The sequence below is a fragment of the Periplaneta americana genome, chromosome 11, assembly GCF_040183065.1.
Source record: "Periplaneta americana isolate PAMFEO1 chromosome 11, P.americana_PAMFEO1_priV1, whole genome shotgun sequence".
Lineage (NCBI taxonomy): Eukaryota > Metazoa > Arthropoda > Insecta > Blattodea > Blattidae > Periplaneta > Periplaneta americana.
In genome coordinates, this window is record NC_091127.1 from 83,625,114 (window position 1) to 83,643,596 (window position 18,483).

An 18,483-nucleotide genomic window follows, 5' to 3' on the forward strand; every position below is an offset into this window, starting at 1 on the left:
TAATTGAATTAATAAGCTAGTAGGTCAGGGGTGTGATTCAGGTCATATTTTAGCAAGTGCTAAACCTTCATTGTTTAAACCTTTGTGTTCCAGAAACATGATTGCTTGAAGCTAATTAGCTATGAAATTAGAAAGTTGAAATAAAATTCATGACAACGAATTTCCTTCTGCCTCAATTGTTTCACATCAGGAACCTCTATTAACACGGGAAAAAATATCTAGACCACAAATAAAAAGAAACTGGAGAAAAATACTTCGAAAAATAAACAAGACGAAATTGTTAAAACAGTTAAGTCCTCAATTGTCCGTGAAAATAAAACTACATTGTTACATTATTTATGAGCTTGGTAATGTCAGTGAAAGAGTTATCACCTCGTAAGTTATGATTCAATTTCGTAATCAAAAATGACATTGTGTAACTTCGTGTCTGAATTAGGATTAAGAACAAAACAGATGTTTTATCCACGTCTTTCAAAAGCTCATTTTGTTTATTCAGTTTAAATGTAACAACCAATTAATTTGCATTGAGAGAACTTATGACATTTTGAACTTAAGAATTTCCATTTTATTTTCACTCTTTACCAATATATTTGTGAAAACCTAAGTCCACTCACTCATATTGTATACATTTATATGCATATTATAGTGATGATGACGGATGATTGTATATAATTATACAGAGTTTCCGAACATGAGTGCCCTCAACATGCACCTGCTAACCCTTCGTATGATGTAACAGGACATGCTTCCACTGTGAAATGCACAAACTGAGACTATTCTTCAATCTTATGATTAAACTACAGAATTAAGAGTATAACAAAATGCTATCACAGTGTAAGAAACTGTTTGTTCATTTTATTTTTTAAGTTCGTCGTTTAGGGTTCATTGTTCCCAATAGTACGAAGTTGTAATATGATCAAAGATAATATGGAAACGTAGAAAAATATATACAAGCCTATCAATAATTAAATATTACATGTCACACAGTTGAACCTCGATGTGATTTCCTGGGGACTAGGAAAATTGTATCAGTATATCAGGATTATTGAGGGGTTATGAAATTTTATCCTTCTCTATGTTCTGAAGGAGAATATAGTAAATATACGTAAGTATAAAGCAACATTACATATTATGAAATAACATTTACTTACTATTTGATTATCCTATTTGTACAAATTCATATAATATTCAAACATGTTTTTCCATCATCTTCCAAACACGTATTAGGCCATGTGATCTGTTATGGACTCGATTCATCTTTTTGCAAATCTCTCGAATTGAAAGAGTCCGGAATGAGAGATTAAAGAAAGAATAAAGTCCAGGACAACATATATCACCTAGAAACTCGATTTTTGCAATGGTATGGTCAAATCCAGTGAATGCCCACAGATAGATGACCCAAGAAATTAATAAATTGGTCTCCAGAAGTTCATAAGAAAAAAGGATGCCCTCGATTTACTTGGAGGGGGAATATTAAGAAGACCATGGAATATAAGCGACTGGATGACAGACCAGCACTATACTGACTATGCTATCCAGGCCGACTGAAAGTTGGAATTTTAGGATTGAAATATTGTAAGAATGAGAAAGGGTGGCCCGGAGGTATTTCTCTATTGTGTCATTCATTGCTGGGAAGGAGTTGTTATCTGTCTTGAAATGTAAACGATACAGGATGTTAAGAAAAACAGAAAACATTTACGAAAAATAATGCAAAAATTAAAAGAACTTAAAAATAGGCACTAACGTCGAAATAGGCATTTTTAGGCACTATAAAACCTTTATTTATAGCTATATTTCCATGAAAAATGTAAATATTAAATCTCAAGCCTGTATGTATGAACGAAAAAAAATAGGTTTTTGCCTAAATTCTGCTCTCTATCTATAACTAACATTATTTTAGCCAGCTGCAATGCAAGCACCTAAGAAAGAACAAAGGCATTGTATTGTTGAACACATTCTCCACCATTAGTCTGATGAGTGCTGTTCCATGGAGACATAAGAGCTTGACAGGGAGTTAGAAACATAAATACTTTTTTCTATCTGTGTAATGGAAGAGGGTCCAAAAACTTGCACCACAACCTGAGGCTTATTGTGTTGACTTCCTCAGATAGGGATGATTGTTCTAAGTCTGCTGCAAGACTGCATTCTTATAAGAATCATGATTAACACAACACTCAGGTCTCATGGAGTCCACAATGAACACCCCTCCATCTCTGTGAGAGTTCTGCAGCCGCCTCAGATTGATGCCATCTGTATACAAATCTTGTTACAATGTCCTACTGCATCCTATATTGACCTAAAGATTGTGTTACTGTGGGTATTGTAATTTACAATTTTTTCCATCTATCAGTTCAGCTGCACGTCATCCAGATCTGAGGGAGTCCACTTACAAAGACTCCTATGTACCCCTGAGACTTCTGCAGCTTACTCAGACAGATGCCTTCTGTATGTGAAATCATGGTAGTACATCTGCTGCATCCTCGGTTGATCTGAAACTATTGAAAGATGATAGACGAAGTCGAATTAATTGAAAACGAAATGAGTCCGCGGCTAATACTGAAAGTTAGCCAGCAATTCTGCTTTAGTTGGTTGAGGAGGGAAAACTTAGGAAACAGCCTAACCAAGTAACTTGTTCCAACCATGATTTTAACACATCCCCATTTGTTTCGTGGTCGGACATGCTGACCGCTATTCCACTACAGTGGACTACCATAATTATTTACTTTCATATGTAGCAGTTGGAAGTTACCTGGAATGGAACTTCGGTACCTTTAGTTTTGGCAGGATATATGGGCACAATGGCTTATACGAATGCAAAATAAAGATAATGTTGCAAAAGTGACATGTTTTGTAACAACATTCATTATGTTGCGTGTGAAAATATAGTGACAAAATGCATATGCAAGTTTTGAAATTCGGTTTGAATGTTTTTTATGTACACAAAGGGGAAGTGATATGGTGGTTAAAATGTGGATTTTTTTTCACTAATATATTATGATTAATTACATCTGAATATTTTGGTATTGGCATGTGAGGTGCGGTACGTTAGGTTGTTACTGAAGGTTTTCCACTGTACTGCCATTACAGAATCACTTGTTGGTTATTTTATAATGTCGTCTATCAGCAAGTTATATAAATATATTAAAGTAAGTTGTTACAGTTTTCTGGAATCATTTGCACCATTGAATGTGTGTGAAGCTGAGCGAGGTAATCCTTTTAATTGCTTGGAAAACTGATGTCTTTGCTAATGGCTATGCAATGGACCTTCCATGTAATGTGTTGTACATACTACATGAGTAAGTTTGCTTACTATTTGTCTTTTTTCTGTCTAGTATCAATTATCTATGTAGTGGTAGTCATTTATCCTCAGTGTGTTTGTCAGAAGCCTGATCCTTGATATCCTTTTTGACACATGCACTGTCTCTTTTAGTTATCCTACATATGGAAAGGATGAGTGGTAAGTGATCTTGCTGGAGAAACTGTATTTAAAAGTTCGACATACAGCAGGGTGGTCCAAGAAAGAATAGTCCTGTATTAATATAGTATTCGGTTTTGTTAAAAATATTTCTTATTGAATATTGTGTTCGGTACTCACTTCCTATTACAACTACATGGTATTTGTATTTTCATAACTATATACAGGGCTTTCATTTCAAAACTTCACAGTCTAAATAACTAATTATTTAAATTGAATTTAATTTAAACAAAAACACGTCAATTTAGATATTGAGGGGGAAGTCTGAAACCACCACTTTGAAATTTCAAATGGCACCCCTATATTTTTATACTTAAATATGAAAGATCATTCAATTGTTTATACACCTCATTCATTTGTTTTCGTATCTTTTGTTTTAATCGTCGCCTGGCAACCTGTATCTTTGTTGTTATCAGTTGATTGTAGGATGAAAAAACAGCTTATTTTGTGTAATTCCCTAAATTTAATGAATAAGGATGATTTATGTTCTCTCTTGAAGGGTATACACCATTTTAAAATAATTTAATACAAAACACAACTATTACATGAAATGCTCAATAAGTTTTTGTAGCTTTATTCTCTTTATTCTCTTCGGCTCTAATCAACAATAACAACAATCCAGGTTGTCAGGTGACGATAGAAAAAAATGAATGAGGTGAATAAGCAATTGAATGCTCTTTCATATTTAAGTAAAAACTAAAGGAGTGCAATTTGAAATTTCAAAGTGGGGATGGCTGAAGGTGGGGGGGGGGGGATTAAATTGAAAATGCAATTAAGCCTGGTCTCAGACTTCCCCCTCAATATCTAAATTGACGTGTTTTTTTGTTTAAATTGAATTCAATTTAAATAATCAGTTATTTAGACTGGGAAGTTTTGAAATGAAAGCCCTATATATCATCTCTGAATATTAAAAATGTGTATCATTATCTAAATCCCATGTTACTGAAATATGAATTTACGACTACTTTTCAGACACTGAGGCAATTTGTATTCTCCTCAGACATGTATTACTTTTCTTCTGACACAACATTAGACCAGAACCTCATTTTTAATTATCACATAAGTAACTGTTCTAGAAATTTAACTTTTCGTGCATATGGGTAAGCCTAATGTATTTCATAACAGTCATAACATATTGAAGACCATTCTACATAAAAGAAAATTGGAACAAAAATTTAATTAAGATTGCCAAGATAGAAGATATTGTCTAGTCAAGATACACTAGCTCACTTAACTTCAATATTGACAAAAATCAAGTTAAAATGTTATACATATAACATAATATAACAGAGATTATAACTATACATATAACAACATAATATAGCAGAGAATTTAAATTTAAATATAATTTCATGTGTCATTAAAAATTATTCTCCCCCATATCTTGAAATGTCCAAATAACATAAATTTGAACATGCTTATGTCTGTCATCATCACACCTAAAACACTCCTTTGACATTAAATAACTGAATTATAAATATCAATTCTGATATGTTACGGATTTTTATAGGATTGAACCATTCTATAAGGTATATTGTATTGCATTTTAAGTGCAGGATTGTTATGCCTTCTGTTCTAAACAGTATTTTAAGTCCATATTTTGTAGGATTGGACCACTCTGTTAGATATATTGTATTATGTGTTTAGTTACAGGAATATTATACTTTCTGTTTCATATATCTTATGTCACATCCATATGAACATTGATTGAGAATCTGTTTTTATCCAAATGCATGGAATCGTTCATTCTTTGTGACTTGGGGACCTTAGTTATCCATTCTTTGGTGTTGGTTGGTTACCTTTTGATATCACATTGGAAGAAATTCATTGACGTTGTAAAGATATGTTGATGATTAATATCTTTATTTTTATCATACTGAGTGATGTAGGTCTAGTTGATTATTAGAGACTTGTAAGTTCGGCATCAGCATAAGCAAGATTCTTAGACATTAATAGTAGTTTATAGTATAAGAGAGTAAAATTAGATTTTATGCGCAAGTAGAAAATTTAGCACCCAATGTGAAGCCGAGGGTGATAATTTCCATGAGCGCATAAAATCTGTTTACTGTCATGTGCTATACAATATTTTATTCATTACTGGTATCTAAATTTAATTTTAAATTGTACGCCTTTTTGTTGTAATGTGTTGTTTGTGAAGAAGTTATAAATGAATGAATGTATGGGTTTTATGGTTGCTAATGTGTGTTGTCATGGAAAAAGTTTTTAATTCACAGCAGTGAATTATTAGAGTATTATATAACGACGTACAGAAATGGAGCTTTATTACCGAGTGGGTTAAGTTAGGTCAAGACCGAAGGGAGTGATATCAGTGAAGAATTTTATTCTTTATGATTTATGACGTCTGCTATATTGTTGCTATGGTAATATTTTTTTATTCAATGCCACCAGGTTGTCATTTCACATTTCTGGTCTGTCCTGGCAATGGCTTATTTGTAACCCACTTCTGAGGCTGGGGCATGTGGAAGGCGGAGTTACGCTGCCCCGATGATGGTGATGATGATGATGATGATGATTATGATGATTAAAGCCCGAATTTCTAAGCACAATCAACCAGTAAAATAAGCAAGCAAATAAGCACGAAAAATGGTGAAAATAAGCAGCAAAATAAGCAAAAACGAATACACGGAAACAGTAAAATAAACACGAAAAATGGTGAAAATAAACACCAAAATAAGCAAAACGCATACACGGAAATATGATGATAAATTATTTGTTTCGTAGAACTCTTCTTTATTGAAGGCTGTTGCAGTATACAAGGAAAGTCATCCTGAAATTTTCCTGTGTGAGGCTCCTGCATCTGTCAATGAAGAATGATTTGTAAAGTGAAAATGTTCTTTCGATGCTGCATGACATCACAGGCGCATATGAAAAGCACCACACTTCTTCTTCGGTGAATTCCTCTTCAATATCTCTTTCTTCACCAGAAAGCTTTTCAGAAATTTGAGACAATGTTTTGGCAGGGAATCCCAAGGATCTCTCCTCATTAGGACTACGCAGTATTATTTCACAACATCCTGGGTCATACCCTAGCATTGCTTTCTTATGCATTCGACTGAAGTTAATTGTTTATTACCCAATTAAAAAAAAAGGGAATTAGTGATAAATGACTGCTAGAGTGAAATAAGCACTTCTAAAATTGCAGTTTTGGGTGAAATATGCTATTTTAATTAAAAATTGTAAAATAAGTAAGCAAAAACGTTTTCCTGCGAAATAAACATTTATAAGCACCAGTGGCGGCTCATACATATTTAATGCCTAGTGCCAAAATCAGTGGTAGATCCAGGATACCCTAAGGGGGAGGGTAACTCTTTTTCCTACTATTTCCTCCCTGGATCCGCCTATGGTCTAAACCAAAGACAAGAAATAAGCAATAATAATAATAGTAATAATAATAATAATAATAATAATAATAATAATAATAATAATAATAATAATTAGAGACAAGAATTCCTTGCAAATGCATGTTTTTATAGGAACATAGGACATAGCTCAAACTTAGTACTTATCCATTTCATTACTTTCCGGTTCCAAATATGTGTACTTCCCGTGCATATTTGCATGTTTTCGACTTTTTATGGATAAAAACATCCATAATACACATTCAGATAATTTTTAGCGTAATAATACGTATAATATAGATTACATTCAGTTCAAATGCATGTTTTAATGGTTTTATGTGGATACCTCAGTTTCTCGATTTTATGTCCCATATTTTAGCTTCAGGAATCAGGATTGAAGAAGAAAAAGAAAAAAACTAAATAACAGAAAAATTAAATAAATGTTAAGATTTTCACAGTAAGGTGTTAGAAGACCTTTCCCTGGACGGAAGTCCACTTTTACAACACTTTACCGAGGACCCTCTATACACTGCGTGTCATAAATGAATTTATTATGTTGGATATTTTGAGAATAGTAAGTAGAGAGGAAATATAGAAGGTTCAAGGAAATTGCCGACAAATAATTTAGGTCAAAAGCATTCTCTTTCAGGGAGGTTGTAAATTCTCTTCCTTTTCTAGTACTAGTAGCAATTTAGATTCTTCTAAAATTGGAATCATCGTTAAACTGTGTTTGCAGTGTGTGAATATCGTAAGTTGTTAATGCGCTTGTTTATTCTGTTTGCGCGTGTTAATGTGGTTCTAATATGTTTCCAATTTAAAGATTCCAAAAGTGTACTCTTTGCACAGTGGATTACTGTAAAGGAAAAGATTTTATTAGGGCAGATGAGGATGTCGTATTTTGCGACTGTTGGAGTAAAGAGTTAAGCAATGCTGTTCTGTTTCCGAATATTTTATATGACAATTGCTCTTTGTAAAAAAATTACAAAACTTGTTTAAAATAATTATTAAATTACGATGTCCGTTTTTAAATCGTATCTAGGTAACCGTAAGGTCTATTATACTGTAATTTCAGATGAAATGTACTAAAAATTTCAAATTGACCAGCATGTCGCATCTGTTTCACATACTGCAAGAATGCAACAAAAGAAAGAATCTTCAAAGAATTTCATAGATCCCTCAGTTATGCCCGTGGGAAAGTGGATGTAGTGGCGAAAAACAAATTGGTCAGGGTCATAAATGCTAACCCGGACTGCGGATTCTTTTGTTCAGTGAAGAAGGTTATTTGTGGCGAAAACTTGAATGAAGAATTTGACCTGACACTGTCACAAATATGTTCATTCAAGTTTAAACCCGTAACTTCTTGCAATATAGAGAGGTCATTTTCTGCCTACAAAAACATATTGACTGACAAGTGCAGGAACCTCACAGAACCCAATTCAAAAATGTTGTTAGGTTTTTAACTGCAAAAAAAGTGAAGTGAAATAAGACATTTGAAACAAAAATAAAAGTGCATATTTTAATGTATTTTTTGCTTGATCATGCATATTTCATTGTTTGATAGTGCATGAATGCATACATATTTTGGGATTTTATAGTGCATGAAATTCTCGTCTCTAATAATAATAATAATAATAATAATAATAATAATCACTCACCAAAATTTATGCAACTGGAGCACTTGAGCACTTTTGTTGACCAGGTTAATATGCGCGATAGATAAAACCCATTCGCCGATTCTTCTGACTTGAAAATAAATTCATCATTTTTTTGTTGAAGTTGTCTATTTTGCAAACAAAACTCCTCAGATTCATTGTGCTCTCTCAGTGCTAAATCTAGTGCCCCACAAAATCGTATGCAATTTATTATTAAATTTAACACATATCTGTTTTTATCAACTTGCTCATTGTGTTTTGCAATCGCGAGTCTGTAGTGTGAATTTAACTAATTTTCAGTGTTTGCTTTACCCAGCATAGACAAACTGAAGACGTTATTCATATTAACCTTTGATTTAAGATGTGTTTTTATTTTACCCCATAAATGTACTAAATCTGTCACGCCCACTTTTGACCAGCTAAGTTCACCTCCGAACAGAACACACGGGAAACAGAAGAACGCATTTTTCACATCACATCCACACAACCAGTTGTTTTTTAAGTAAATATCTGGGTTGAATTTGCGAGATCTGTTAACTTTAGCACTTTGCTGCTTTTGATGAATATTTAAGTGCGGTGTAGGTCTGCCTAATTCTTTAACACGAAGTTTGTTTTCATATGTTAATGTTAAAAACGGAGATTTCAATAAAGCGCCAACCGAATTCATTTTTTCACAGTACACAACACGATAACACGACCACTATTACGATGATAACCTCACGACTTAACACGTTCACACTACAATTGGTACTGTTGTAGAAATAATAAAGTGAAAACTTTCTCAAGCCAACTGGGAGAGATTTTATTATCTTATTGTTGCAGTCTTCGCTCTAAGAAACTTGTTCCGACAAAGCGGAAGGACAGACAGAGCGAGAGGTAGTAAGGGATCGGTGTAGTAAATGGAGATGTATACAGTTTTACAAGCATTGCAAAAGCCAGCGGCAATTTGTGCCTGGCACATTTTCGATCATGTTTTAGATGCTGAAAAGGACGAGCGAACATGAAGATTGCGCGCGCATCCCATTATATTTCTTATGGGATGTAGTGCCTAGCACAGATCCATCCTCCAAACACTGGTTACAACGTGTTTCGCTGCAAAGATCATATTGACGGTAGAGTTTGTATAAGCGTAACTTGTTTCTCTCAGGTTTTGAGCGGAAAATATGAATTCTCCTTTTCCTTCTGTATTCTGGTAGTGTCATGGCACAACGGCACTACCTCTAAAGCCGCCCCTGATAAGGACTAACAAACATTGTTAAAACTGCTTATCTAGGTGTGTCTTACGAAGTATAACCTTTCTGTTTACCTTTAAAAGTGTGGAAAAGAATATGCATTTTGCTTAGAAATCCGAGCTTTAATGATGATATTATGATTATGAATTGCCAGGAGAGGTCTTAAACCTAAGCCTAACCTAATTTCCAGAAACATTCCCCTTTAAGGAAAAATTCCTGTGTTCTAACCGGAAATCGAACCTGGGACCTAATGAACTGTAGTCAGAAGCTCTGACCATTAGCCCATGAGGCTGGTCTGCTATGGTAATAATTCGTTATAAAATGCTTCATAACATGTTGCTAAGTAAAAAGCAATGTGTTTTCCAGTTTATTTAACTATAAAATGCTTCATAACATGTTGCTAAGTAAAAAGCAATGTGTTTTCCAGTTTATTTAACTATAAAGGCAAACTTTTGCAGTACGAAAGTGTCAGAGAATGGCCTACTTTTCCAACATTAGTAGATAAAAACTTTTAATTGAGTGCTGTGATTAAAGACCTTATTTAGATTGCTACGGATGATGAAATAAAGACCAATTTAGATACCAGTCATGGGTAAAAATAATTTATTTCTGACTTCACAATGCCATGAAGTTAGAATGGAAAGTTAGTAGATTTACTTATGTTAGAATGGGAAAATAATAGATTGAATTTTACAAGAACAATATATAAAGTGTTTTTGTACTGGTTTGAGGAATTGTGATGTATAGTTCAATTGAAAGACTAGACTTTAGTTTGATGAGCATGCATATCATAGAAATAGTTTCCTAATGTGCCGACTGTGATTTGCATTTGAGTGTACGAGTGTTGGTAGTTTTATTTTGGTAAATGATAAGCACAGGAACACTGTTTCGTAGCACTTTAGTAACAACTTCTTTAGTGAGACTTGTGACTTCTGTTCATTCAAACAATTAAAATACGATCATTTGGTCCTGGGAGAATCCGTTTTTGGTGTAGCTAAAGATAATTTGTTTGGCATTTTTCTTAATGGTAATTACGAAATGGTGTTCCTGTGCTTAACATTTAATTTTTTTTATTGCATTGTTTCTTCTTGATACAGAAGTTACTTCTTCACTTATACTTGATCTGCTAACAGGTTTTTTTCTTCACCTTCGTTTCTGTCATGTATGAGGTGGTTGTGAAGTAACATGAATTAATTGTAATCTTCGTGATGGTTTAATCATCTCTCTGTCAAAACACTTACACCTTTCAACTAATTAAATTCCCAAATGAATTAACTGATATTGGATGGCGTAATAGTAAGGAAGAGTGTGAAATGTGTAAATTTAATTGTACATGTAAAAATGTGTGTGCTTTATTTTATTTATTTATTTAACCTGGTAGAGATAAGACCATCAGGCCATACTTTAGTGCCATGCTACAATTTTTCATAACTATGAATATTATTTACCTGGACATGGAGGTGTATGTAGAAAAAGAAGCTAAACATGGAATATAATTGGAATTCCTTTAAACATGTTGCCCAAAATAGAGTTAGATGGGGTTAAGATCTTATGCTTTCGAACAAGAGATACAGGATTTATCACACATCATCATGAACCATCACGAACTAGACCTAAATACCTAAATAGATTTGTGTCAGCCTCATGTACTAGTCTCATTGGTATTATTATTATTATTATTATTATTATTATTATTATTATTATTATTATTATTATTATTAGGATCACTATCGACACGAACTAAATCTAAATTGATTTGTGCCAGCCTTATCTAGTAAGTCTCATTGGCATCGTCGTCGTCGTCGTCATCATCATCATCATCAGTGATAAATAGGAATCGGATTTCTATGATGCTTTTATCTTGGTCTCTTTTCACAAACTTAAGTTAAATTAAATACATTTTTAGCTTTTGTGAACACGATGATATTGTTTTTATTGATCATATAAATGTATATTTTACCATTAAATCATATTTGATCAAAAAGTGGTAGACAGGCATAAAAAATTGCAAGAGATTTTATTTATTCCTTAGATATATTTTGTGGTTAAATTAAGTTTGAAGGTAACTGGATTTGCCAGCAATAAGTCGTCAAAACATAAAGGACAAAATAATGTTATGAATATGGCCAGTTTGTTGCTGGTTGGTCTTTAACCATCTCAAACAAGTGTCACTTAAGAGGTTCCAATTACCTGCTGCAGCCACCTAGTAATTCATAAACAGTCAGTGACCCTGTTAACATAACTGTAAGACATTTAGTCACGCAGAGGACAGACAGTGGATATTTTTCACCCCTTATGTTTTTATAGGCTAAACAATCCACTATGGCCAATACAAGAAGTAAATATTAACAAAAACAATTTTGTAGAATGGCGAATAAAACGTTTTCTGAGTAATTTTTGGACAGTATTTAATTTGTTTTGCGTCATATTTTCAAATGCTGTTACTTGTCAGTATGTAATACCTTGTTTTGTGGTCATACTAAGAGAAGCCCTTTTCCTGTCTTAGCTATATAAAAAAAAATTAATATTTAACATCCAGAAGCGTAGAATTGAAAACAGACTCGTCAAAATTGCATTTGTTTGTTTGATCGTCTAGTACAGTCAGAATGTTATAAAGTACTGGATTGAATATATATTACAGCCTTTGATTAGCTAAGTACAGAAGTTAAAATTATTTCTCATTACCTAAAGCCTTTGTTACATTCTGAACTCTTGAGTATGGAGCCTATGTGGTCGTTTGACATCACTGTGCCATATTGTTGCCACTTCAGCATTTCCATACAAATAACACTATTTGTGTGTCATTATTTATCAGCCCGTTACCATCCTGCCATTCAGTCTATATTCAGTTATTAGGTGAGATAGTGTATGAAACTAGTACTCTCAATAGACAATGTTTAAATATAAATTAAAAAAAATGATGCCTTGTTGTAGTGTTTTTTAAGTGTGAACGCTTTTACTTTTCGTAGGAATGTAGACTATTATTTTTTAAATAATGACAGGTACTTGACTGTTCGTCACCTATATGAAGCCAGTTGTGTATACTAATTTACTGACAGAGTTTTTGCCCAGTCCTCGCCATAGAGGCTGATCTAAGACACACCCGTGATGAGATGATGATTGAGATTTGTTGGGATGCCATGGGGGAACCAGAGCTCCTGGAGAAAAATCCGAATGTTACCTAGATCATGTGCTTGTCCAACACAAGTTATAAATTGGGGACTATGTCAGGGTTCGAACCCGGGTCCACAGGATTATAATACCAGCGCTCTAGCCACTAGACCACATGGCAACTTATGTGGAATATTATTGGTTCTCAAATGAAGACATTTCTAATTGTGTACATGGATAGGATAGTACAAAAAGAATTAAGTTGCCACATTGAACTCTTTCATATGTAGTTTTCATTTTCGGTTCTTCCAAAGATCAAATTTAAATACCGAAGACTAAATGACAGTGCATCCCGTGCCGTGGCATCGCGGTCTAAGGGATCCTGCCTAGAACTCGCATTACGGAATGCGTGCTGGTTCGAGTCCTCATGGGGGAAGAAATTTTCTCATGAAATTTCGGCCAGTGCCCACCCAGCATTGTGATGCAATTGGGAAGCTGCGATAGGTAGCGAAATCTGGTTGAGAAAGCCAGCTATAACGGCTGGGGATCATAGTGCTAACCACACAATACCTTCATTCTGGTTGGATGATCGTTTACCTCTGCTTCGGCATATGAACGTGAAGCCAGCAGCCGGCTGGTCGGTCTGGGCCTTTCAAGGGCTGTAATGCCACGGATTATTATTATTATTATTATTATTATTATTATTATTATTATTATTATTATTATTATTATTATTAAATGACAGTGCAGTACTGAGAGTACTGACTTACTAATTTCTCAGGCAAAACCTACTTAAAAAAAGGCTTATTCTTTCGTTAGGAAGAAAGCAGTATCAGAACTTATGCAAAGAGCCATCCCTTTTGCAAGTACTAGCATCAGCACTGCATCTGAAAATGAAAGCTCTCAAATAGGGGAAGTTGTATGTAGGCCTACTGAAGAGGGTGTGTACAGTGCAAAATTGGGTAACTACAAAAATGCAATGTGTGTATTGGGTGACAGTGATAGTGAAGTACAGTGCATTCAGCATGGCTCCTGGGAGGGAACACACGCACCAGACATGTTTGCATGGGTCTTGTAGATAGCATCATTATCGATCCTTTTTAAATGAATTTCACACAGTTTGCAAAATATATCACCAAATGCAATCAAATCATATTTAGTTTCCCATTGGTTTTTATATTTGATTTTGCGTCCAATTGTTTTATTCTTTCACTCACCACTAATAGCTTCTAGATGAAGGTATTTTTATCATAGATGGAATTACTGATTTCACTTCCACTTAAAGACTAAAGCCAATTGAGAATTCATGGCAGATAGTGGGAAATGTACTTTTTACCATGGCTCATATTCCAGTATGCCTGCCAGATAAAAACAGGCTTACAGATAATCTTTCACACAATGCATACAACAGCCTATTTCTTCATGAATTTATTACTCACATACTAAAGTTTTGTGATTTCTCCTCTCTCGAGTTCTTTTCTAGTGTTGGGGTTGGGTTATTTCTCAAGGTTTTTAGGACGTGAATAATAATTTCATTTTTAAACATTTCAGGAGTCGACACTACTTCGAAAACCTACTGTTATATCTAGTACTCATTATAAAATAAAAGTATCATTATGTGCATATTATTACTAATCAAAAGTATCACTGTGTGCATATTATTACTAATCAAAGTATATGAGTAAAAATATATGGGAGATTAAGGATTTTATGCCTGGCATCTCAAGTAATCATTAATGAAAAGGATAGACAAAAATTCCTACGAAAGTTCAGTACTTCAAGAATGGAATAAGTCCGTTTAAATTACCTGCAGTTGTCCTGCGCTCTCGTGAAAATTACAGTGAATACTGATAAGTCACATAAAAAACATCCATTCGTGGAAGGGTGGCAATTTGACGCACTAATGAGTCCTATAGTGAAAAGCGAACTCATGGCATCAAATGGATGAAGCCCTATTCCCATTACTGTAATATTTTATCTAATATTGTTTATGATAAGTTTCTAGACAATCTAAGCCACACTACTTCAAACATACTGAAAGTATAGGAGAATTTATAAGGTTTTCATATTTTCGTGTGAATTGATGTATTTATTTATTTTATGTTGTAAAATAATTAACAATAATTATTATAAGGAGGGGCAACATATACTTAGACATATAAACTGAGGCACAATATGAATTATATTAATTTATCTTATTTTCTTTACAACAGTTGTATAAGTTCTCTAGGTCTGTTAACTTGATCTCTTGCCTTTCCTCCTCCATCCTCGACCACAGAAAATCAACAGATAACAAAAATTATTAATGGTTAATAGAATTAGTGAAATGGTTGGGTGAAGACAGGAAGAATATTGTATCATTATGCAATGAAATATATAAGAAAGATGAAACGCCTAAAGATTTCACGGAGATAGTGTTGCTGCCAATATCGAATTAAAATAATGCCAAGAGAAGTTCAGAATTATCAGCGTAATATCGCACTCAGTGAAGACCTAAATCCAGTAACTAATAACACAGAAATAATACATCGCAAAAACATTTATGTAATAGAAAATGAAATAATAAATTCATTAATAAAATTATATAATCAACCAACAAAGCTCATTCCTGAACCAGCGTTTTAAGTCTAAGATGGAAGGATAGTTGAAAGAAGAGCAATTTGGTTTCAGAAAGGGGAAGGTACGAGAGATGCAATTGGATTGCTGTGAACAAACAGTGAAAGATACCTAGAGAAAAATAAAGAAGTTTATGTAATATTTGTGGACCTGGAAAAGGCTTTTTACAGACTGGATTAGAATCAGCTCATGGAGATCCTAAAGAAAGTTGGTGTGAATTGGAAAAAGTGGGACCTATTAAGTAATCTTTATAAAAAAAAAACAACAACATATAAAAATCAAGATAGGAGAAGAAATGTTAGAGGAAAGTGCTTTGGAGAGGGAGGAATGACAAGGATATCCTTTGTCACCTATCTTGTTCAACATCTACTTGCAGAATTTAGTGAACAACTGTTTTCAGAACATGGGAGGGTTAATAGTAGGAAAAAAAGAATCAAGTGCATAAGATTTTATGGTGATGTGGCGTTGGTTTTTAGTAGGAGAGGAGATGATACTATGGGATATGCAATTGAAGCTAAGTGACAGCTGTGAGCAGTATGGGATGAAGATAAATGCAAACAAGATGAAGACCATAGTTATAGAAAGAAGGTAAACATGCGAATTCGAAATGATACAGTAGAACAAGTGGACAGCTTCAAATGCTTGCAGTTTTCTTAAGTAGTAACATGAGCTGGTACCAGGAAGTCAAAAGGAGAATATAGTAATGTTAAGGGAATCTTTTTATAGAAAAAGGGCCATTTTCTGCGAACTTAAAAAGTCCTAAGAATGAACTAGTGAAGTGCTTTGTCTGGAGTGTGGGATTGTATGAGGCAGAAACATGGACATTATGACGAAGTGAAGAGAAACGACTGAAGCATTTGAAATGTGGATATTGAGAAGAATGGAACGTGTGAAGTGGACAGACAGAATAAGAAGTGAAGCTGTGTTTGAAAGAGTGGGTGAAGAAAGAATGATGCTGAAACTGATCAGGAAGAGAAAAAGGAATTGGTTGAGCCAATGGCTGAGAAGAAACTACCTACTGAAGGAGGCATTGGAAGGAATGGTTAACAGGGAATAAAGTTCAGGGGAGAAGAAGATATCAGATAGTGGACAACATTAAATATATAGATATATGGGTCATATGCAGAGACGAAGAGGAAGGCAGAAAATATAATAGATTTAAGAATGCTCAATAGAAGTAAGGGTAACATGAGTAGTAGTTGTTGCTGATGTTGCCTTGGGATTTGTATGAAGATTGAAAACGTACTACTTGCTTGGAGTATAATTTGTATTTGAGATGTTGCAGTCATATCTTCCCCTTTCTTCTCCTCATAAGTGTTAATATATCTATAAAATTGAAGAGTAATTATTTGGTGGCTCATATTTTGTAACACATTATTTACAAGTGAAAAGTGGCTTTTTATTGTAGCATGTAACTGAAGTGGCCACCATCTATTTATTGACTTTAGAGCTGCTTATGATAGCATTAATAGAGAACATTTGTATAATGCTCTAAGAGAACTAGATATTGCTGAAAAGTTGGTGAGACTGGTAAGAATGACAATGACAGATGTTCGAAGCAGTATAAGGGTCAGAGGAATGTTATCAGATCCATTAGATATTAAGAATGGTGTGCGACAAGGAGATACGCTGGTGTGTCTCCTTTTTAATGTTGCATTGGAGAAGGTAGTAAGAGATGCAAACCTACTTAGCAGAGGGACCATATTTTATAAATCAGTGCAGATACTCGCATATGCCGATGATATAGATATAGTGGCAAGATCTAGAAGGGCAATGGAAGATGCATTCTTGAATATAGAAAAGGCAGGAAGGAATATGGGATTGACCATTAATCAGTCGAAAACTAAATACATGGCTTGTGGAAAGGCAAACCTCAAGAATATGCCATCCTCAATAACAATAGGCTGATATGACTTCGAGAGAGTGGATGAGTTTAAATACCTGGGATCAACAGTTACTCATTCTAATGATATTTCATATGAAATAAAGCAGAGGTTAATGGCTGCCAATAGAGCTTACTTCGCCTTAAGAAAATTACTTTGTTCAAGAATTTTATCTCGTACCACAAAGATAACTATCTATAAAACACTTATAAGACCTGTACTAGCATATGCTGCTGAGACATGGTCCCTAACAAAAAAGGACGCTGAAAATTTGGATGCCTTTGAGAGGAAGATACTCCGTAAAATAATTGGCCCAGTATTCGAGAGAGGAAGATTGAGTAGGCGATATAATAATGAGTTGTATTCCATCTATAAAGATCCGCCTATTAGAAGAATAGTAAAAGCAGCAAGATTAAGGTGGGCTGGGCACGTGGCACGGATGAATGACGTAGAAATTCCTAAAAGGATATTAAATGGAAATCCTGGGGGCCAAAGAAGCCATGGACGACCAAGAATAAGATGGCTGGATGGAGTTGAGGAAGACATATGTAAGATGGGATATAGGAATTGGAAAGCAATTTCGCAGGATCGAGACAACTGGTGGAAAATCGTGGAAGAGGCCAAGGTTCACAATGAGCTGTAGCGCCAAGAAAGAAGAAGAAGAAGAAGAACTGAAGTGGCATAGACCTCAAATTAACTTCGTTATTTTGCAGAGTTGTCAATAAACATTAGTTCTTTTAGAAAGAACTATAACTCTATAGGCCTAGTTTATCTGCAGATGTAATTTAAAGGTAATGCAACTTGTTTTATATATCATCACTGTGCCTCCAAAATCCCCTATGTGTTTTTAAAAAGATTTTGCAGAAGGAAGAAGAAAAGCATTGTCACTTTTAATTCCCTTGATATTCAAAGCTATTTTCTCTACATTTCATCATTTGTGATGTAATGATTGAAATTATACCGAAAGTAGATTTGAAAATCAAAGAACTTAAGAGTGACAATGCTTTTATTTTCCTCCTGCAAAATCTTATTAAAAGCACATAGCAGATTTTGAAAACGCAGCAACGATATTTTGACTATACTTACTTGGTGGAACTATTGTAAACTTGTCAGCCATCAATTAGTGTCTTTTAATAATTGCAGTGCTGTTGCATT

The 18,483-nt window shown here is 34.2% G+C and overlaps 1 protein-coding gene across 6 annotated transcripts in view; it reads left to right on the top strand.

The window, feature by feature from the left end:
- The window catches only part of LOC138709163 (uncharacterized), a 128,128-nt gene that overhangs the window by 55,067 nt on the left and 54,578 nt on the right, over positions 1–18,483 (top strand). For 4 of the 6 annotated variants that reach the window (XM_069839717.1, XM_069839713.1, XM_069839719.1 and 1 more), the window contains one exon: positions 3,431–3,457. The exons of the other annotated variants lie outside the window; for them this stretch is intronic. In XM_069839717.1, the coding sequence (XP_069695818.1) occupies positions 3,431–3,457 (27 nt within the window). The remainder of the gene's footprint in view (positions 1–3,430; positions 3,458–18,483) is intronic. 6 annotated transcript variants of the gene reach the window in all.